Here is a 23,703-nt window from a genome sequence, read left to right as displayed (position 1 = left end):
TATTACAAGTTTATTTTTACTTTATATGTTTTCCTTTTTTGTTATTACTCCTTTTTATTATTAAAGGAGTAAAACCAAGCCTTAATATGTATTTATACAAGAAAACTGGTAAATATTTTGACATCAAATAGATGCTTTTTCCTGGCCACACTGGAAAGAAAAATAAATACAAATTTCAGTTTTTAAGACTTCTAAAACTGCTCAATATTAAATCACAGAAATTGCCATGTTGGCTTTCAGTTTTCTAGAGAATGTTTTCCTTTGTGTGTGGTAACCAGGGTAGGGATGGAGGGAAGGGAGAAGGTATTGTTTGTGAGGTCATCTACCTTAAATTCAATCTTAGGTTATTAGAAATATACTTCAGCTTGTCTTAGTTTCCTTTAAACCTTCCTTTAATGGTTTTAAGTTTTTGACTTTTTTAAAGTAGCAAATTCTAGAAATTTATCATCACATATGTATTTATGTATGTATGTACCTGAAGTAGTACTCCATCTCAATTTCTCCATTCAAACTTTAGGACCTGCCTTCTGCTTTTAACGTTGCAGAGTTTTTAACTAGGTCCTTTTTGCTCTCTAGGTGTGAGCATATTAGTGTGTTCCTTTGATTATTCATGATGTGGTAATCATTGGTATTGTCATTTGCTATAAAATTTTCTTTAACCATTTTTAGATAGACCAATGACTTTACCAGTTCATTAAGATAAAGAATGCATTTTGTAAATTTCAGTACTTTTTTTGTCATCAAGAATGTTATTCAGTTGTGATCTCTAAACTTTAAGGTTTATTTTCTCATCTTTACATTATAAATTTTTGAAAGAGACCCTTTTGGTGTTTTATTGATAATATTTACTTTAGAAAAATCATAAATATGTTATTAAATAAATCATTTTCGTTATTGATTTAAACAATGTTCTGTGATATTTAGATTCAGAGGAGGAATTTTATGATGCACCATGTAGTCCCTTGGAAGAACCTTTTCAGCCAACAAATAAAAGTTGTCAACCAAAAGAGCTTCAGAAGTTGGATTGTTCAAAAAATATAATTCAGTATAAAATAAGATTTGAAGTACCAGAGGTATGTACCATTGTAAAATTGACATGGTTTATTTAGATTGTTTATTATTTTTACTATTCACAGCGTATTTATATAGTGTCATTACTAAGGCATACTGTTGCTTTCATCCTATTTAAGCTGAACCCAGATGTTATTGTGTCGTTCCCCCTCCTTTGTGTGCAATGTATGTTTGTGTGCTTATAAAATCTTTTCTACATTTTAAGTACAGATCAGTTATATTATATGTATACTTCATGTATACATATATAACTGTCATTCACATAAGTAGGTCTTTGATTTAGATAATATTAGTTTCTTTTTTCTCTCTTCTCCAGGTATCAGTTCAGTTTTATCACCTTGTTGAAGATCGTGAAGTACCTGTAGTAGAAATTCTTGTCTTAGGATTGGGCACAGAAGTAGAGCTTAGAACATTTGATTTGAAAGCCACTGCCTTTTTGAAAGAATTCTGTCTAAAGTGCCCGGAATACTTGGGTAAGAATCTGTGTTTTAAAATGAATAATTTTATCATTGAACTGACTACTGGAGAGTTTTTAATTCTCTAGGCATTAAATAAATACATTTGCTAAAACATGCTCAGAAACATATTATTAATTAGTTTTTAACTTTTATCTTATACTTGGGAATCTAGGTAGACCAGAGAGAAAATGAAGATAATTGCTTTTATTATGGAAAATGAACGTCATGGTTTAATTATAAATCTGTTTAACTGAATTCTACAACACTAAATTTGTTTCTTGACAGTAGTTCCATACTCAACACTTGTTCTGTAGCCTTTGAGAACTTGAGTGTGGTGGATTGTGTTATCCTCTCTTGCTTAGGAAACCATCATACATACCAGGTACAGAGTTTTGGTTTATTGTGCTTTTTAAGTCAAGAAACGATTTGTTCTGGTAATTGGAAAAATAGGCAAACCAACTTGTTGGGAACCGCTCTGTCTGGTTTTAGGAGCTGTAACCCCTGCATGGCTAAGGCTGAGTGAGCGACCTTCGGACCATAAGCCACTAAGGAGATAAGGCTTATTTCCCTAGCAGGAGTGTCCCTTCTGCTACTTTTACTTCATCCATAGCTGGCCCCCAGTGCTTGGTTGGTTAGCCAATGACGTGTAAGATTCCCCAAGGTGGGAACGACCTAGGACAGGCATGATCATGTGGAAGCCCCAGGGAAGGACCTTGAGGGGGAAGGCTATGGAGAAAGGGGGTGATGGACCCTCGCCCCTCGGCTTTGACAAAGCCTGACTCCGCAAGAAGTCTCAAAATTCCTTGGCTATCTGCCTCCTCTGCCTGACTTAAGCCTGAAACAATGATAGAGGGCAGTGCAGTCCTGTGCTGGAAAGGATGGGTTTCCTGGGTGATCGGGCCTAAGAAAGGATATGTAAAATTCTTCAAAGCCTGCTTTGCTAAGAATGCTCTTAGTTAAATGATAAAGGTCCGAGCAGGAAATTAGTTTGTTTCCCAAAGTTTTGTAGCCTCTTTGCTGATAGACCCTGACTCAGAAGAAGCCCTAGTAGTTCTTTGTATGCTGTCATTTGATCCTTACTGCCTGCAATGATTCATAAATTGTACCTGTCCTCCTGCACAAATTAAACCCAATAAAATCCTGTCTAGGCAAGGGTAAGCGTGCTCTCCCCTTGAAGGAACAGCTGTGTGATTGGTCCCTTTTCCTCCACAGGACTCAGTAGTCTGTGTGAATTTGTCTCATGTCTTATCCATGATGCCGCGGGCACTGCAAGTCGGTGCTTGCGTCACCAACTTGACATTGTTTTCCAGTAATCCAGAAGCATTATACCAGTTGTTAATTTTTATGTTTATTCCCTTCCTCAAGAGCAAAGGATAAAAACCTTGTACAACGAATACAGGATATACAATTATCATTGTATCTATTTCTGTAGTATTTTTGCTTCTGTTTTCTTAGAGGGAATTGGAAGAAGTGAATAGTAGTTACTTACACAGAGCATATCAGTAAATAGTTGTTCAATGAATGAATAAATGTGAGGAATATGGGGACCTTCTCAAGGGTTGAAATGTGGAGCACCTGTAGTAGAAGTCTGGCTAAAGTACAAATGAGCTTCTCAAGGTGGAGGATTCTGTAGAATATGTTGCATCTTTTCCTCAAGAATAGTAAAATTGGTTTAGTCTTTTCTTCCAGTATCTAGATGCTAATTTCATAAGTAATTTGGTAATGATAATGTTAAAGGCTTCATATAAAATATTCCTCTACAGCAATTATTCATTTATTTTTCTAAGTTTTGAACAAAAGCAATAATACAGCTAGTAATTCTGATTGTATGGTAATAGGGTTCATTTTAATCTATATTAATATACAAGAAAACTTTGTTTCTTATCACATACTTAATTTCTTCTCAAAAACTAGGTTTTCAGGGAGTCTGACAATTTTTTTTAAAGTTACTTCTGTGACTCAGGGCTAGAATTATCTTCATGTCTTTTCATTGTTCTTTTTATTTTTTTCTTTTCATATATATTTAAATTGCTTTTCAAGTTTTTGCTTTAACTGATTTCTATTTTTTTATTATTCGTACATTTTATCTAGGTTTGATAAGGTAAGAGGTTTTAGCATTAGAATAAAAGAAGGGAAGGGAATTGTAGGTAGAAATTACATTTTTAGAGTTTAAAGGATGATGGACCTGACCTGGGTAAGATAGAATCCAAAGATTCTGTCTGAGTAAAAAGAATCCCCTGTATCCAGAACTGGTATAAGGGGATTCTTCTTTTCCAATTTTATATTTAGTAATATTGTTTGCATTTTAGTTTCACTTATTTTTACTGTGAAAGAATAATTTTAAAAATTATTTTTAGATAAAAACAAAAAGCCAGTTTATCTGATTACAACATTGGATAACACAATGGAAGACCTTTTAACACTGGAATATGTGAAGGTAAGTAGTACCATTTGTATCTGCTTATTACTGTAAATATATGCCTGAAATATTAAGGTTTGTAAGTTTAGTAATATTTAATTTGGTTCTGATTCTATTGAGATATCTATAGCTCCAAAACTTTAAGATTTGGGGGATTTTTTTGTTATATTTCACATAGCAAAATTAGAAGCCTGTGTTCTAAGTAGAAATGACCTGCAGTTTTTTCCCTACCATCAAGGTATTAGAAACACATTAATCATGATCCTGTTTATTGTGATTTGTAATGCAAGACGAAGCTTTCACTTTATTTCTTATAATTGTCTGAAGTTACCTAATTCTTCTGGTGTCAGTGATTCTGAGTGTCATCTTTTTCCTATCGATTTTTAATACCCATTTTATCACTTATTATGTTTTTATATATACTATGATATACTTATGATTTATTCCATGCTTCATTGACCTGTTCTCTTGTAAGTGCCACATTATTTCAATAATTACTTTATTGTAAGAATAATGCTGAAGGACCATTTTATCACTTTTAAGACCATTTTTACTATTATGTAGGTACTTTGGGGGCTTTTGTTTATTTATTAAATACCTTGGATATTACAAAAGCATTCTAGATATGAAGATAACATGGATTATTTAGATACTTGGTGGAAAACTCTGTCATAAGTTTTGTTTTCACATACAGGAGTTAGGAAGGACTTTGCAGAGTTGTTGATGACTCACTGTTCTCCATATTTGACAATATTTAATTGTCCACTGTTGATAATTTATTGAATACTTGCTATGTACCAAATTTGTTTTGTGGAAGCAGTTTTTCATTTAGGTAATTATATGTATAAGTAACTGGACATTTTCTATATGTGTTTATTGGGACTGTTATATAACTGTATTTACATATTTAACTGTTTATTGAAAGATTTTTCTAACAGATTTTTTTTTCTTTTTGGATAGGCTGAAAATAATGTACCGAACTTGAAAAGTTTCTATAATAATGTTGCACAACTGATTAAGGTATTAGTGAATAATTATTTGGTTTTTAATTAGATACTATATTTCTAAGTAAATAGGATATTATGAAAATTACTTTATAACCAGAACTCTAAGCTCTCTGAAGATAAAAATAAAATATTATAAATTGGATTCTTTGTAACACAAAGCCTAATGCCTTATACAGTGGAGGTAAACAAATATTTATTAACCTGGCACTAAAATCAACTTTGTTTTTTAGGTGAATTTTTCCTCTTTGGATATTCATTTGCATACTGAAGCACTTCTGAATACAATAAATTATTTTAATAATATTCTTCCACAATTGGAGGAAAAATCAGCCTCAGTGTATGTTGCAGACACTGAAGACAAAGGAGGGGTCATTAAAAAGATATGTATGTTTCTTTAAAATTCAACTTTAAATTTTTTACAAGGAGATTAAAAATTTTTAACTTTGGCTTTATCAATTTATAATGTTGCCTTCAGGATTTCATTGCCTAGCTTAAAAACTAGAATGATTCATTATATTCCAGGTTAATTTTAGAAAATAATAGTAAATTACTATTACTATTAGCAGTAGGTTACTGCTAAAGAAAATGTATCTTTAATTTATCATATCATTCTTTTAAGTTGAAGATAATATTATAGAATTATTTCATTTAGATTAAAATTTATGTATTCAATATCATTACTTTAGAAAAATAGAACCAATAAACTTTTAATAATATCAGTATATTTTTTTAATTAGAGTACTTTTTAAGCTGTTAAAAGTTGCTTTTAACATGTAATGTTCAGTAATTATCATCTAGTAATTATTGACTCTCAAAAGATTTATTATTTTACTTCTAGTAATGTCTCAGTTTCAAATGTTAGTCTAATCTAGCAACCATTTTTTGTTTTTGTCTTTTTACTCTTTTTTTGCTTGTTTTCCTTATACTTGTTTTTTAGAATTCCTAATTATTAGGGAATATCTTGCTTGTTTTCAGCTGAATTCCACATCAGGTTTTTCTCTAGTATTAATGGGTTAGCTAAAAAGTTCATTTGTTTTTTTCCATAAGATGGCCCTAGCAGTGCTCAGTTGTCTTGAACTTAATTTGAAACAATTTTGTTAGATTGTGTTGTAACAGCTGTCATTTCAGCATGCATGTAAAAAAACTTACCAAAATTGGTGGTTTTGGGGTAGCCATTTTAATATTGAAGATGGAAGAAAACACAACATTTTCAGCATATTACGCTTTGTTGTTTTAGAAAGGTAAAAATGCCACTGAAGTGCAAAAATAAAATGTGCGCAGTGTGTGGAGAAGGTGCTGTGACTGATCCAAGGTGTCAAAAGATTTCTCATTGGACAGTGCTTCATGGTCTGGTAGGCTAGTTGAAGTTAGTAACGATGAAAAGGAGACATTAATTGAGAGCAGTCACTGTTCTACCGCACAGGAGATAGCTGACACAAAGTTACTGGTGAAAATGAAAAATGTGTCTTTCATTTTATGGAAAAAAACATACAGATTTTTTGACCAACCCAATAACATTATTTTTTGTTACATTTTATTTACTTAATAATTGTAGTGAGGTAGCTACAAGTTTTTTCTTATGTTTTATAATATAATTTTCTTGCAGCATCAAAACGATCCAGGAATGAAGATATTATTACCCTGCAGATTTTAGCAGAACTGTCATGTTTGCAGATCTTTATTCAAGATCAGAAACGTAATATTTCTGAAATTAAGATTGAAGGTAATAAAATTTCAGAAAAAAAAATTCGGAACTATTACATGAACAAAAAGGCATTTAACCATTTTTTCCCTCTTAGGGCTTGATTCTGAGATAATTATGAGGCCTTCAGTAACTGAAATAAATGCAAAGCTAAGGAATATAATTGTTTTGGATTCCGATATAACAGCTTTATACAAAAAGGTATGAATTTATTTATTGTTTAATAATACATTTTTAAATGTAATTGTCCTTTAAGATTAGTTATAGCCTTAATTATACAGTTGTCAGACTTTAGCTGTGCGACTCATGTCTTTTGGTTTTGGAGTTAGTAGGAATTAGGTTTGTATCTTACTAGCTCTGCTCTTTAATAGTTGTGTGATCTAATATTGGATTCTGTTTCTTTATGTGGATAAAATGAGGATTAAATATCTTGTAAATGAGATGAAGTATAACTAATCACTCCAGGGAACATAGATGCAGGAGTATGTGATGACTGAGGAAGGATAGAAGACTAGTAAATGCCTTTTTCACTTTTTCCCCCTTTTTTATTTTCAAATACTGTAAATCTTGCAATGTATTTTTTTCAAGTCACAAAAATAATTTAATTAAATTAAACTTTTGAGGGAAAGAAGTAATTTTTCCACCTTACAAATTGAGGTGACAAAAAGTTTTGTGCAGAAGAAACAGTTCTTAAAACATTTTCCTGGAGTGGAATATTTTAAAAAATAAAATTTCATTTTTCTTCTTTTTAAAATTTTTCTTTATTTTATTTTTTTTACCATCACTATTTAGTCCCCTTATACTTGCTTCCCCCCAGCAACCTCCACACTATTCTCCACGTCCATGAGTCCTTGTTCCTTTTTGCTCAATCTCTACCTCCTAACCTCCCCACACCAGCTGCCATCCTGCTCTCCATCTGTCTTTTCCCATTTTCCTTGTCAGTTCAGTTTGTTCAGAAGATTCCATGTATGAGTGAATTCATAATATTTGTCTCACTCTGACTGGCTTATTTCATTTAGCATAATGTTTTATTTTTATTTTTAATATATATTTTATTGATTATGCCATTACAGTTCTATTCCCTCCCTTCATTCCCCTCCACCCTGCACACCCCTTCCCCACCATTCCCCCCTTTAGTTCATGTCCATGTGTCTCAAGTTCTTTAGAATCTATATTTCCCATATTATTCTTGCCCTCCCCCCCATCTATTTTGTGCCTACTGTCTATGCTACTTATTTTCTGTACCTTCTTCCTCTTTCTCCTCCCCAACTCCCCTGATGCTACTCCTCCATGTGATCTTCATTTCTATGGTTCTGCTTCTGATCTAGGTGTCTGCTTAGTTTGCTTTTGTTTTAGGTGTGGTTGTTAATAACTGAGTTTGCTGTCCTTTCACTGTTCATCTTATTTTATCTACTTTTTCTTAGATAAGTCCCTTTAACATTTCATATAATAAGGGCTTGGTGATGATGAACTCCTTGAATTTGATCTTATTTGAGAAGCACTTTATCTGTCCTTCCATTCTAAATGAAAACTTTGCTGGAAAGAGCAATCTTGGTTGTAGGTCTTTGGATTTCATGACTCAAAATACTTCTTTCCAGCCCCTTCTTGTCTGTAAGGTCTCTTTTGAGAAATCAGCTGACAGTCTGATGGGAACTCCTTTGTAGGTGACTGTCTCCTTATCTCTTGCTGCTTCTAGGATTCTCTCCTTCATCTTAATCTTGGCTAATATAATTTTGATGTGCCTTGGTGTGTTCCTTCTTGGGTCCAACTTCTTTGGGAGTCTCTGAGCTTCCTGGATTTCCTGAAAGTCTATTTCCTTTGCCAGACTGGGGAAGTTCTCTTTTATTATTTGTTCAAATAAGATTTCCACCTGCTCTTTTTCTTCCCCTTCTGGTACCCCTATAATTCGGATGTTGGAACGTTTAAAGATATCCTGGAGGTTCTGTAGCCTCTCCTCATTTTTTTGAATTCTGTTTTCTTTATTCTTTTCTGTTTGGTCATTTTTTTCTTCCTTCTGGTCCACTCCCTTGATTTGAGTCCCAGTTTCCTTTCTATCACTATTGCTTTCCTGTGCATTTCCCTTCATTTCAATTAGTTTAGCCTTCATATGTTCCTCTAATTTGGGGCTAAAATCAACCAGTTCTGTGAGCATCCTGATCACCAGTGTTTTGAACTGTGCATCTGATAGGTTGGCAATTTCTTCATTGCTTAGATTTATCAGCTCTGGGGCTCTGAGTTCTTCTTGAGCCATGTTTTAATCTATTTGTGCTTGTTACATATGAGGAGAGGAGCCTTAGGTGTTCACCAGGGCAGGGCTACCCAGGTCGCTGGTTTGTGGTGCTCTATGTGGAGGCGGAGTCAGAGAGGGACAATAGCGGTCCCCTCTGCTGCTTCCCTCCCACTGGTGCCTGCGCGATCTGTCTCACTGCTAGCTCCTTCACCTGGTTTATCTGTGCATGAATGTGTGACCGAGATGAGCCTGCCGCCTTGTGCCCTCAGTGGGTCCACCCATTGCTACTCCACACCTGGGATCCGTCCTCGGCTGACTGCATGCCTGGGTGGCACACCTGTGTCGGTCTGGTGGATCTTTCCTGCCCGACCCTGCTCAGCTGCTGGCTCTGCCCCTCTTACCAGTCTGGCTGAGTGGTTGGTTGTTGTCGGACTTCAGTATAGTGCAATTTTCTGTAGTTTGGCAGTGTTTTTTGTTGCTAAAACTTTGTTGTTTTTTAACTTGGTTGTGGGAGAAGGTACAATGTTTCCACTTACGCCTCCATCTTGGCAGAAGTCCTCATTTAGCATATTGTTTTAGATTTCAACAGCAGAGGGTCTAAAGTCAGATTAAACAAATAAGTTTATTTTTATCAGTGCTTACTGTTGTAGCTGTTACAATGTTAAGAGAGTCCTTTGAAGTTGAATGGCCAGTGTTTGAAAGATAGGTGTTTTGTTACTGGATATAAGACCATAAGGGGGCCTGGTGTGGGGCTGCAACCCCTCCTCCTTAAGGGAACTTTTGCAGACGAAATATCCCTCCTAGTTTTTATCCATTAAATGTGGTTGTGGGACCAGCTCATCTGCATCTCTGGTCCCTCCTACCAGTCTTTAGGTGGCTTCTTGAAATCCTTAGTTGTAGGACTTCCATTTTACTAGATTTCAGGTGGTTCTGAATGATGATTGTTCTGCAGTGTAGTTGTAATTTAATGTGGTTGTGGGAGTAGGTACATTCTGCGTTTACCTATGCTGCCGTCTGGACTGGAAGTCAGCTCCACCATTTTAAACTGGTATTGCAAAATTTGTGGTTTAATCTATTGATAGTAATTATTGGTTTGCAATTGAGATGATTTCAGAAACTAGTAAGGAACAGAAATATAGTGCTAGGAGACTTGTTTGAAGAATATGGAGAATCTATTCACGTACTTCAAATCAACAGAAGTACATTTCATTAAATCATGGAGGTACATAGTTTTTCAAAGTTTTGATAGTGACCAGAAATATATTTGTGTGCCAATTCTTAGTACGTAAGTGAACACACTAAATGAGAATGTATATTCTGATAACTTTTCTTTTGTTCTACCCATTTACAAAAATGTTGGGCCAGACCTATTAAATTGATTTCATTGTACACAAGGGGAGCTGCCACCACCAATTTGAAAACCAGCAATATGGTTCCAATAAAGGAGTTAGAATTGTTGCTTTATTTGTACTTGCTTGAATACTTGCAAGATTTTAAGACAAATCATTTAAAAGATGAATTTTGGCATTTGAATTTTCTCTCATTAAGGCTGTTTATATCACTGGAAAAGAAGTTTTCAGCTTCAAAATGATTTCTTATGTGGATGCAACTGCTGGTTCTGCATACACAGATATGAGTGTGGTCGACATTCAAGTTAATTTAACCGTTGGTTGCATTGAGGTGGTTTTGGTCACAAAATTTTTATATTCTATATTGGTAAGTATGTTAATCATTTTTTAAATTTTTCCTGGTAGTTGGAAATGGGTTGTGCATCAAACACAGATGAAGAATAAGAATTTCATGCTTTTTCCCCTGATTCTTCATAATTGTTTGGGTACCATTTGCTATGACTGAAATGTATAATACTTTATTTGTGTAGCATTACTTTCACATGGGAGTATCCAGTTAATTGAATATGTATTTCATATATTAACATAGTAAATATATGTATATTACATCACATATATTATATATTCATATAAGAAGTATAAATGACACATGAACAATGACAAGGAGGGCTGGAAATGGGAGGGAGCTGGGGAGGGCTGTGGGGGTGGGTTGGGGTGGGGGTAAAGGGCAGAAAACTGTACTTGAAAACAATAAAAATAAATGAATTGACTTTTTATTTATATATCATTGATTTACACTTTTGTTTTACCTGAGTTCCAACTCTGATTAAAGATGCTAAATATATAATTGAAGTTTGTTTTTTCTATGAGGTTATTTAAAAATTATATTTTCTATGACATTGTAATTCTGTGACTTGGGCTTTAAAGGCTTTAGATTTAGTATCTGTATGATACACCTTAAGATGTTTGAGTGTTAGTACTGCTTTTCATAGTGTTTTTTTCTGTGGCTTTCCCAATCTGCTATTTGATATTTTTTCCTATGTGTCATACATGTTTCATTGCCTTCACTATTCATTCTTTTAAAATGCTCCTAGTTTCATTATAAAAAGTAGATGATTGGTTGATTCTAAGTAAATATTAATTGCTTTTAAAAATCTTTTAAATTGAAACCGTCATGTAATTTTTATATACCCATACAAATTTTTTTACACCAAAAAGATGAACAAAATAGCTCAAAAGGAGACAACCGGAAGTTTAAAGAATGGTTTGGTAATTCACGATAAGAATGGTATGTGGCAGAGTCTAGGGTAAAGGAAGTCAGGTAGTAGGGAACTAACCAATTATGAAAAATTTAAAAAGTAGAATTAATAGTAACCATTGACTTGGGTGGATGTCAGGGTTAAAGGAGAGAGGTTAAAGTTGACTCCAGGTGGTAGGTAAGCAATTTGTATTATGAACTTGATTTCTTTTTAGAAACTCAAAAGCGTTATGTTACTGAATCTGTGCAACAGTTCCTTATACTAAAAAATTACTTGCAATGTTTTTCTAAATATGAAAATTAAGTATAATTTTAGGTATATTTTGGGTGATTGAAGTATTTTTCCAGAATTCAGAAATTAGAAAAGTTTTAGCATTCTTAAGGAAATGTGTTTGTTATTATTTTATCTTATAAACACGAATAACCTCTCTGTCCATTGAGGTTGTACAATATAGTTGCTTGACAATTAGATAAAGTAAGATAATGAAGGAACTAGATATCAGTGAAATATTACAATATCCACGTTACTTTGTTCCAGGTACTAGATTTTTATTGTTTTACTATAACTTTATCTATTTTTATTTCTCAGTTTTTATTACAGAAAATTGAGAATTAATATAGACAGCCAGACTTTGAAAATAATGCTTGGTTGTACCAAGAAAAATATCTTCTTATGGAGGTAGAATTATAAACCTCCATATACATTTAATAAGCTTATTCATTAATGGTAACCTTGCAAATATACTTCTGTTATTTTTACAGGCATTTATAGATAATTTTCAAGCAGTTAAAGAAGCTTTGGCTGAGGCAACTGTTCAGGCAGCAGGAATGGCTGCTACTGGTGTAAAAGAATTGGCACAAAGAAGTTCTAGGTTGGCATTAGATGTTAACATCAAAGCCCCGGTTGTGCTCATCCCACAGTCCCCAGTTTCTGAAAATGTTTTTGTTGCTGATTTTGGACTAATTACAATGACCAATACATTTCATGTGATAAAGAGCCAGAGCAACCCCCCACCCATTATTGATCTGATTACAATAAAACTGAGTGAAATGCGGCTATATAGGTAAGCTTTTTGTAAGTATATTTGTGTAGAATGCAGTTTTTTTCTAACTTTTTACATTAAAGGCTTGGGTATCCTGAGTCTTCTATTTACAGTTTGATTTTATTTTATTATAACTATATTTAATTTTGTGATGCTCTGTCCTCCAACTATTTTTTGGTGAAACCAGTCACAGTCTTCTAGTTTTTAAAAACTTAAGAAAGTATATGAAAACTAGTTCTTAGATAATTAAGAACACCATAAAATTATCTAAGGAAAAATATTTAAACTTATTTGCAGTTATTTATTAATTATAAGGTTATGGGAGAATTGGAGAAATTCCTAATATAAAACATTTATTCACTTCACAATTTGGGGGGCGTCTGTTGGTGAGTAATTGCTTGAGTCAGGAGGATAAATCCAATTTATGTTTTTCTATCTTAGATGAAAGGAGAAAATTGGCAAAAAAAAAACCCAAAAAGAATCCTCAAAAGAGACTAAAAAGGAGTACATAGAGATATAGGAGGGAAACCAGGAATATTGAGGCACTGCTGAGGGTTCTGTTGATGTTAGTATCCTTGAATTAATAGTGTATAATTTTTTAATGCAATCTTGATATTTGGTATTTGGAGTTCAACAGTCCATTGGATTCAGGCAAGACAGAATTTTAACAAGCAGGTATGACTGAAGTTAGTGGATCAGGATTTTAAGTTTTGAGTCATGTTACTGGATAATGGAGAGGGAAGGTATTAAAGACAAGATGGTACTGATAGAGTAAAAGAATGTAGAAAAGGTTTTATAAACTGGAGATCTCAAAAAATAGTACCGATTAAACTTCTGGCCAAAATGGAGGTGTAGGTAGACACATTGTGCCTCCTCGTACAACCAAAAGAAGGACAACAACAATTTAAAAACAGAAAACAACCAGAACTGACAAAATTAAATTGTATGGAAGTCCAACAACCCAGGAGTTAAAGAAGAAACATTCGTCCGGACCAGTAGGAGGGGCGGAGATGGGTGGCGGAGAGGACTCGGCCAAGGTGGTGGCTGGAGGACCCAGCTCCAGATTGTGAAGTGGGCAGTCCCACATTCATGTGAAGATAAACCAGGAGGAACAATTGGAGACCACGCAACCTAGAGCTCCAGCATGGGGAATAAAGCCTCAAACCACCTAAATACCTGTGGGGGTTGAGGCGGCAGCAGAAAAAACTTCCAGCCTCACAGAAGAATTTGTTGGAGAGACCCACAGGGTCCTAGCATGTGCACAAGACTAACCATTGGGGAATCTATACCAGAAGGCCCCAATTTGCTTGTGGGAAGTGGTGGAAGTGACTGAAAGCCAGAAGAGAGCAGAGCAAGCACCATTGTTCCCTCTCGGACCCCTTCCCCACATACAGCATCTCAGTGAAGCAACATGGGTTGCCCTGCCCTGGTGAATACCTAAGGCTGCACCTTTCACTACATAACAGGCACATCAAGACAAAAAAAAAATGGACAACTAAGCAACAAAGAGATAGCTAGCCTATCAGAGGCACAGTTCAAAACACTAGTAATCAGTATGCTCACAGAATTGGTTGAATATGGTTGCAAATTAGATGAAAAATGGAGGCTACACTAAGTGAAATAAAGGAAAATCTACAGGGAACCAATAGTGATGGGAAAGAAACTGGGACTCAAATCAATGGTTTGGAACAGAAGGAAGAAAGAAACATCCAAACAGAAAAGAATGAAGAAACAAGAATTCAAAAAAATGAGGAGAGGCTTAAGAACTTCCAGGACATCTTTAAACATTACAACATCCAAATTATAGGGGTACCAGAAGGAGAAGAGGAAGAGCAACAAGTCGAAGTTATTTGAACAAATAATAAAGGAGAACTTCCCCAATCTAGCAAAGGAAATAGACTTCTAGGAAGTCCAGGAAGCTCAGAGAGTCCCAAAGAAGTTGGACCCAAGGAGGAACACACCAAGGCACATCATAATTACATTACCCAAGATTAAAAATAAGGAGAGAATCTTAGAAGCAGCAAGAGAAAAAAAGAGTTACCTATAAAGGAGTTCTAAGACTGTCAGCTGATTTCTCCAAAGGGAACTTACAGGCAAGAAGGGGCTGCAAAGAAGTATTCCAAATCATGAAAGGCAAGGACCTACATCCAAGATTGCTCTATCCAGCAAAGCCTTCATTTAGAATGGAAGGTCAGATAAAGGAGTTCATCATCACCAAGCCCTTATATTAAATGTTAAAGTGATTTATCTAAGAAAGAGAAATCAAAAATATGAACAGTAAAATGATAGCAAACTCACAATCATTAACAACCACACCTAAAACAAAAGCAAACAACTAGAACAGGAGCAGAACCACAGAAATGGAGATCACATGGAGGGTTATCAACAGGGGAGTGAGAGGGGGCGGGGGGAAAGGTACAGGGAATAAGTAGCATAGATGGTATAGAAAATAGACAGGGGGAGGTTAAGAATAGTATAGGAAATGTAGAGGCCAAAGAATTTATATGTATGACCCATGGACATGAGCTAAAGTGGCGGAATGTGGGTGGGAGGATGGTGTACAGGGTGGAGGGGAGTGAAGGGGGGGGATGGACAACTGTAATACCATAATCAAAATATATAAAATATAGTACTGATTAATTGTTGATAGGTATGGCATTGCTGATAGATTGTAGGAAGAATAGACATGGTTAACCTGGATGATATTCTTCAAGGTATAGCATGATATTTCAGGGTCATAGTTGCAAATTAAGAAAATGATTTTTTTGGCATTTCTTTGTTTTACTTTATTTTTATTGTTTAAGCTGTTACTGTTGCTCCAGCTTTCTCTCCCTTTTCTCCACCTCCACCCAGTCCCTCCCTTTCCTCTCCCCAAACCATTTCCCACAGTGCTATGTCCATTGGTTGTGCATAAATGTTTTTCTGTTAATCCCTTCCCCGTCTTTCATCCCATGCCTTCTGCCTCTTTTCCAGCATCTGTCAGTCTGTTTTATGTGTCCAAACTTCTGTCACCATGTTCTTCATTAGTTTATTATGTTCATTAGATTCCACATATAAGTGAGATCATGTGGTACTTTTCTTTCATTGTCTGGCTTAATTCACTTAGCATAATTTTCTCCAAGTCCATCCATGCTGTTGCAAAATGTGTTTCTTTTCTATCTCTTAACCCCAAGTGAGATAGGTGTTGGAGAAAAGTCTGCCTCTGTTTAATAGAATGCCATGGAAAGTTAAGTTTCATTAAAATAAGAGCTTAATGATGTGTCTAGTGAAGATGTTGGAAAACATAGAATGATTTGTTCAGCTAAGACTAGGGATTTCAGAAATTACAGGGATTATTAGGTGAGAGACTTCTATTTTAGTAACAGCCCATAGATAGAGAGTAGTGACTTTCAGTTTTAGATGGCTCATTAACTTGGAGTTTAAACTACATAAAAGTCTGAATTTATTAAAATTTAATATTTATATACCTGTATTTAATCACATATTGCTAGATTTTAGGAAATGGTAGATGTCAATTATTAGTTGTGAGTCTATATTACAAACAGATTGTTTTTAAGATTTCACTAAATATATATAGAACACTATATAGTAATTCTGTATCCAAAGATTAATTTTTTACTGAAGCACAAAAAATGGTATTAAGATGAATATTAAAGATTGCTGACAATATGACCATTCAAAAGATAGGTAGTATTAATAACTTGGTATGTTTCTTCTAGTTAATTATATATGGACATATATTTAAGTTAGGTAAGAATTATTTTGTGTATTGTGGATTCTAATTTTTTCCCTTAACAATATGCCATATTTTGATATTATTTTAAATATATAATTTCTAAATATATTGTTATGTTCCATGGTGTTTTTAAAAATCCATTTGCCTATTGTTAGAAATTTGATTTCATTTTTTGTTATAAATAACTCTATAATGATGCTTGGTATCTTTGTTTATCAGTACTTATGATTTCCTGTTTATTTCTTAAGGATAATTTATTTCCTTCACATGAAGTCTTATAAATAGAATTACTATTATAGAATAAAATCAGTTTTTCTTGAAATGATTGAAAATTTATTGATACTTGAAATTTTATTTTATTGTTTTTGCTATACGGTTGTCCCATTTCTCCACTCGGCCCTCCCCCACTCAGGCAATCCCCACGCTGTTGTCCATGTCTGTGGGTCATGCATGTGTATGTTGTCCATGTCTGTGGGTCATGCATGTGTATGTTGTTCGGCTACTGTATTCTCTGGCTGTACTTTATGTTCCCATCACTGTTCTCTAACTACCTATTTGAACTTCTTAATTCCTTCACCTTTCTTGCCCACCTCTGACTCCCCTCCCATCTAGCAACCATCAAACTGTTCTATATCTTGATTTCTTTTTCTATTCTGCTTGTTTATATTGTTTTTTAGATTCAGTTGTTGGTAGATATGTATTTATTGCCATTCTATTCATAGTTTTGATCTTTTTTCTACATTCATCTTATTTTACATTTTAAAAATATTTTATTTTTTTATTTTTAGAGAGAGAGGAAGTGGGTGAGAAAGAGAGGGAGAGAAACATCAGTGGGTGGTTGCCTCTCATACACGCCCAGCTGGGAACCTGGTCTACAACCCAGGCATGTGCCTTGATTGGGAATCGAACCAGTGACCCTTTGGTTCCCAGGCTAGCACTCAATCTACTGAGCCATTCCAGCCAGGGCTGATGTTCTTGTTCTTAAAGAAGACCCTTTAACATTTCATATAATACTAGTTTGGTGGTAATGAACTCATTTAACTTATTATTGTCCAGGAAACTCTTTATCTGTCCTTGGATTCTAAATAGTAGCTTTTCTGAGTAGAGTAAACTTGCTTGTAGGTCCTTGGTTTTCATCACTTTGAATATGAGGAAGCACAGCTTCCCCTGTTACCCAAGCTGGGTTCTCATGGTTCACACACATGTGGGCTGTGTATACACTCCGTTGTACTTGAGCCTTGATTGCTTCTGGCATATCCTAGATCACATAGAGCCACTGCCTGTGTTCTGTCAGGAGTCACACAGCATAAGCTACGAAGTGACTTGCAGGTGGTTGCAAATTTTGGTTGGCTTGGAGGTGCCCAGGTGAGGCCAAGCTGTACACCAAGGCCAACTGTTGCTGGTGCCAGGCCTGGGGCAACTTATCAAGAGGTACTGGCCTACTGAAGCCTGATGCCACTTGTTTGAGATAATTTAGAAAAATCTGAAGCATGGACCAAGACAAGCCTTTTATATGGAAAAGTCACTGGAAACGGCTTCCTTAGGCCTAAAGTATGGGTATGGCAGGGCCTCAGGGAGTCACCAGGGTGGGTCTAGCAGTGTGAGCCAGGTTAGTGGAGACTCTGATGAGGCATCTGCCTGCTGGCTCTGTGTGGGAAGGGCTCAGAAAAGGAGCAGTGGCCTCCGCAGGACTTCTGTCTGGGGAAAAGCTGTTTCCAAGCTTTCACCTTGATGCCGGACAATTCAGTTCTTCCCTGTATGTCTCTAAAGCCTTTCAATCTGCTGCCCTGGTGCTGGAGCTCAGAGGGAGTGAGTCCAAGTAAGTCTCTGCATGGGCCCTTTAAGAGGAACTGCCTGAGACTGCAGCAGTTTCTGTCTTCCACAGCTTCAGTCCCCACTGGTTTTTACAGCCAGAGTTATGGAAATTTAATCTTCCTTGCACTGGAACCTTGGGCTGGGAGACTTGGTGGGGTCCTTCATTCCTGAGATCTCTCTCCTGCTTTTTATCTGCCACATGTGGGTGTGGGACCAGCCACTTCTGCCAGTGTTGATGTGGTTTCTTCTTTAATTCCGTAGTTGTAGGACTTGCATTCAGCTCAATTTCTGATGGTTCTGAACAATGGTTGTAATGTAATTTAGTTGTAATTTTGGTGTTATGGGAGGAGGCAAGTTGTGTTTACTTAGGCTGCCATCTTGACTGGAAGTCCAAAAATTCAGTTTAGTTATAGCTTCATAGAAAGCACATAAAGAAAAAGAAATACTTCATATTTTCTACTAGTATTTAATCATTTTTTTGCAAAACTGAATTGTAATAAAAATAAAAATATATTTTTAATACCTATGTAAAGCAGGTTATAAAACTTAACTAATGGCCAGGAAGAAATGTAGAGAGAATACTTTTCTAGTAGGGTTCTTTTTTTATTTTTATTCTATTACAGTTGTCCCAATTTTTCCTTTAGCACCCCCTGCACCCAGTCCACCCCTCTTGCCCACAGACAATCTCCTCTCTGTCATCCATGTCCATGAGTCATTCATGCATATTCTTTGACTAATCCCTCCTCCCCCCCAATGTCATCAGTTTCTTATAAATTAATTTATATGCTTAATTCAATGTAAATAAAAATTACAGCACACTTTATTTTTAAAACCTTTCAAAATTGTTAAGTTTTCTGGAAATATAAAAAGGGAACAGAATCTATTAATGTTATTTTAGAAAGAAATTTTGATGGGATATGGGAGAATTATAACAATACTAGAGATACTGCTAAAATATATTGTTATATCAAATGCTACCAAAATGTGCCATAAAGCTAAAATAATTCAAATAGCGAAGAATAGGAAGCTCCGCAATTGACCGTGTATGTAGTGTGTTTCCTCATTATGTGTGTGTGTATAAATATATAGTCAGTTCTCATTATTCACAGATTTTGTGTTTGCGAACTATCCTACTTGCTATAACTTATTTGTAACCCCGAAATAAATACACTGCGGGTATATGTAGGTATGTGCGAAGCTGTGAGAAATTTGGGTCCCCCAAAGCCTACACTTTAGGCTGAGGTGTCAAACTAGGTGACACTCTGCATCCTTATTTCAGCTTTTGTATTGTAAACAAGTGTCTTTTTGCATGCTATGTTTTTTGCATTTGGGGACATTTTGTTGGCCATTTTGCTGTTCAAAATGGGTGCCAAGCATGGTGCCAGTAATAACCATAAATGATCAAAAGTGGATGAATTGTATGAATCTGAATTGTCTCAATAACACTATTTAAAAAGCTAAAGGCTTAGGGAAGGTTAGGGGTGAAGGGATTAAGCAAAAAGAAAAAAGGCGTCATGGACATGAAAACAGTGTAGTGATTGATGAGGGGAGAGGGATATAAGGGGACTATAGTGGAAAAAATACAGTAAAGATTAAACAAAATACAAAAAATAAAGCAAAAAAATTAAAGGCAAATAACATGTAAGTATCAGTAGTAGGGTAAAACACATTCCTAATTTAAGCATTGAAGAAAGAAGAAAAGGGATAAGGAAGGGAAAAATATTGATTGGTTTTTAACTCTATAAGAATGTAAGTTTCTGAGAATTATCAAAACAAAATTAAAAGGAAGTAGAATGTGGGGTAATTAGCATCTTTATCAAAAGATAAAAATCTTGAAATATTTTAAACTAGTAAGAAAAGGATATTTTGAAAAATTGGTAAAGAACTTTACTAGATTCTTTAAAGGAGCAACAATTACCAATAAGCAACTAATAGAAGTGTTTAATCTCATTAATAATCAAAGGAATGAAAATTAATACAGTAAAATAATGTTTACCCTTAATTGTGAGAAATTTAATAATTAGTATTTCTTAATTGGGGTACAGGGACATGGAGCTCTCCTATGTTGTAGTTTACATATTGATCCAGTTTTTTTAATGAAACTTGGCAAATAATTTTATAGTACATGGTATATTGCAGTCATATGAGCCAAGTATTTGCAATAAAACAAAGAACAAGATAAACAGGCTGTGCCCTCATGAGGCTTTCATTCTAATTGAAGCTACAGATAAAAAAATAAGCTATTAAAATACAGTTCAGGAAATAGAATGACAGAGAAAGTTTGAGTTATTTGTGCGAGCACACAGGAAAGGCATCTGCCTCAAATAATGGGTAGTACTGAGAAGGAAAAGTTTCCCAGAATAATTCATCTCTTGACATAGCAATTAATGACTCTTGCATTTGTCCAGAGGAAGAAACTTAATCAAACATATTTATAAAGATAATGATTCAAGTATTTATTACAGCGAAGAATTAGAAACAACATAAGTTGTATGTGTTTGGCACTTTTATGCAAATTGCAAACTTCTGCTTTGAAAATCCATAGAACACTTCAGCTAAGGGAAAGTCGCCCAGGTTCCTGGTGTGCTGGAGGAACACATTTCATTTGATATGGAAAGCCTAATGGTTTTATTTTTTGTCTTCACACATACACAAAACAAATGATTTCTACTATTAGTATATAAAATGATAAATTTAATTGTTAATATATGAATATATATGAAACTATTCAAAGGAATTTTATTTCTTTTTATAGGTCTCAATTTATTAATGATACATACCAGGAAGTGTTGGACCTACTGCTGCCATTAAACCTTGAGGTGATTGTTAAGCGAAATTTATCCTGGGAGTGGTACCAAGAAGTTCCTTGTTTTAATATAAATGCTCAACTAAAGCCCATGGAGGTAATTTTTTGGATACTTACTGATTCCTGTTGGTTAAAAAATACTTCTTGGGAACATAAGACATTTTGGGTGTAGAAGTTATATATTTATTAATCACCTTTGTCAGAATTGAAATAGTAGCTATATCAAGCTAGAATTCATTGAATATTTTCTTCTCATTCATTCAACAAATACTTGAACATCTACTGTTTTAGGCCCTATGCCAGATATTGGTGATACAGTGCAAAGGAGCTATGACTTTTTCTGTGGCTTTGTGGATTTACCAGTCTGATGCAGGAGTTGGTGGTGGTTTTAAATACCACCAACCCCTAGCTGGAGGTGTGATAGATAGTAAAAAAGCAAATATATACATTATTAAAATGGTTTTAAATTGTGGCAAATTCCCTGAAGGAAACAAATATTAGACAGGGTGCCATAAGTACTCAGTTGGATATATTAATATAGAACTTAATGGAGAAGTCTAGGCTAAGAATGATAATTTGGAAATCACCAGCTATGGGAATATATGAAATAATCTACAGAAGGTTCAAGAAGAATGGAGACGTTGAAGATGAAAATTGTAAATGCGTCAGGGCCTTAGGCATAACTTTACCTTCCTATTGGTTGATACTGCTTCACAGATACCTAATGTAACTATCTGCAAGTTCATACTTTTCCCTCTTGACCTGATAGAAGGCCAAAACTGTATCTCATGCTTTGCTGAAGTGACGGCAACTTATGTTGTGTCTGAAGGTTTCTCTTTCTAGCCCCGTCCCCGGTTTTCTTTTCTGTTCCTTCCTGTTAAAAATGTATTCAAAAAGAGACAACAGTTGTTTTATAAAGTCTCAAGATTTTTAAGTTAAAAGAGTATTTAGAATTTAAAACATCTCAACAGAAATAAAATTTTAAATTCTTAGTGTATAAAATTGGATGGACTTACTAACTTATAGATAGAAAGTACCCTCTTATGATAAATAATTGAAGTCTCTTTATATTGGTAAGACAAAAGATAGAAACTTAGAAAACATAAGTAGCCTGTCTAGAAAGTCCTCCTCCCACTAGGCACAGTCATTAGGCGGATTTATGCGGGGGTGGCAGAACACCATTTTTCTTCACTATCCCCCATGGAGAATCCATGCCAAATGTGCAGATGATATGCAAATGCTCAGCTGCCCTTCAGGGCAGATGAAATTGGGTCTTCCCTCACCCTGATGTCACCTAAACAGTTAGCAGTTGAGCCCACCCCTTGGTCCACATATTTGACCACTCCTGGACATTATGCTCTGCATCAGAGAGAAGCTGGAATCAGCTAGTCTAATGCATCCAAACTGAGTACTGCAGCTTGTGATTGCTGACTTGGCAGGTGTTCGGTGATAGCACACACAGCCTGTCCTGACATACACGAGCTACCGAGCAGCAGTCTGGGGTCATACCATTTTTCCAGCTTCCGGCTCTTGACAAGATTGAAGAGTGGTAATTAACATCAAGATTTGGCAGGCATTCAATATACGTGTACTCTTTGAAATACATTGGCTTAGAAGTTATAATATTTGATTTCAGTTTATAAATTTGTATGAACATATTGTTTTTGAATGCCAGCTGCACAATAATCACAAAATAAATGTCATGAATAAATAATCTTTAAAAAACTAAAATTTAAAATAAATAATTTTAAAACAATATAAGTAACATGAATAAAGTACACATGAACTTGATATTATAAAGCTACATTAGTATAGAGGCATATCTTGTTTTTTTGTGCTTCGTTTTTTTTTGCACTTCACATATATTGCATTTTTTTATAAATTGAATGGGAAACCTAATTTGAGCAGCTAATCTGTTTGCAACATTTTCCCAGCAATGTTTACTCACTTCATGTGTCACATTTTAGTAATTCTTGCAGTATTTCAAATTTTTCCATTGTTATTGTATTCATCATGGTGACCTGTGGTCAGTGATCTTTGATGTTACTTTGTAATGTTGGGGGTACCATGAGCTACCCCCACATAAGAAGGCATACTTAATAGATTAATGTATGTGTTTCAGCTCCTCTACCAACTGGTTCCTGGTATAGCTGGTTCCCTTGTTCTTCCCTCTCTTTGAGTCTTCCTATTTCCTAAAACACAATAATATAGAAGTTAGGCTAATTAGTAACACTACAGTGGCCTCTAAGTGTTCAAGTAAAAGGAAAAGTTCCACCTCTCTCAATCGAAGTTTCAATCGAAAGTTAGAAATGATTAAGCTTAGTGAGAAAGGCATGTCAAAAGCCAAGATAGGCTGAAAGATAGACCCCTTGCAACAGACAGCCAAGTTGTGAATATAAAGGAATAGTTCTTGAAGGAAATTAAAAGTGTACTCCAGGGCACACACAAATGATCAGAAAGTGAAACAGCCTTATTGCAGATATGGAGAAAGTTTTCATGGTCTGGATAGAAGATTAAACCAGAAAGAACATTCTGTTAGGCTGAAGTCCAATCCAGAGCAAGACCCTAACTCTCTTCAATTCTCTGAAGACTGAGATCGGCAAGGAAACTGCAGAAGAAAAGTTGAAGCTAGCAGAAGTTAAGGTTCCTGAAGTTAAGGAAGGAAGCTGTCTCCATATCATAAAAGTACAAGGTAAAGCAGCAAATGCTGATGTAATAGCAGCAGCAAGTTATCCAGATGATCTAGCTAAGGTTGTCACACTAAACAACAGATTTTCAATATTGAAATGGTCTTGTATTGAAAGAAGAT

The 23,703-nt window shown here is 35.0% G+C and overlaps 1 protein-coding gene across 3 annotated transcripts in view; it reads left to right on the top strand.

Annotated features, from left to right (window-relative positions):
* VPS13A (vacuolar protein sorting 13 homolog A) overlaps positions 1-23,703 on the top strand; it is a 197,546-nt gene that overhangs the window by 87,884 nt on the left and 85,959 nt on the right. For all 3 annotated transcript variants that reach the window (XM_037149102.2, XM_037149103.2, XM_037149104.2), the window contains exons 25-34: positions 925-1,073; positions 1,388-1,544; positions 3,887-3,966; positions 4,909-4,968; positions 5,186-5,339; positions 6,562-6,678; positions 6,755-6,858; positions 10,436-10,603; positions 12,257-12,558; positions 20,844-20,991. In XM_037149102.2, coding sequence (XP_037004997.2) covers positions 925-1,073; positions 1,388-1,544; positions 3,887-3,966; positions 4,909-4,968; positions 5,186-5,339; positions 6,562-6,678; positions 6,755-6,858; positions 10,436-10,603; positions 12,257-12,558; positions 20,844-20,991 — 1,439 coding nt within the window. The remainder of the gene's footprint in view (positions 1-924; positions 1,074-1,387; positions 1,545-3,886; positions 3,967-4,908; positions 4,969-5,185; positions 5,340-6,561; positions 6,679-6,754; positions 6,859-10,435; positions 10,604-12,256; positions 12,559-20,843; positions 20,992-23,703) is intronic.

Source organism: Artibeus jamaicensis, unplaced genomic scaffold (assembly GCF_021234435.1).
Source record: "Artibeus jamaicensis isolate MK-2021 breed Jamaican fruit bat unplaced genomic scaffold, CSHL_Jam_final scaffold_1964, whole genome shotgun sequence".
NCBI lineage: Eukaryota > Metazoa > Chordata > Mammalia > Chiroptera > Phyllostomidae > Artibeus > Artibeus jamaicensis.
Note: the sequence above shows the minus strand (reverse complement) of the source record. Positions and strands in the feature narration are given on the sequence as shown.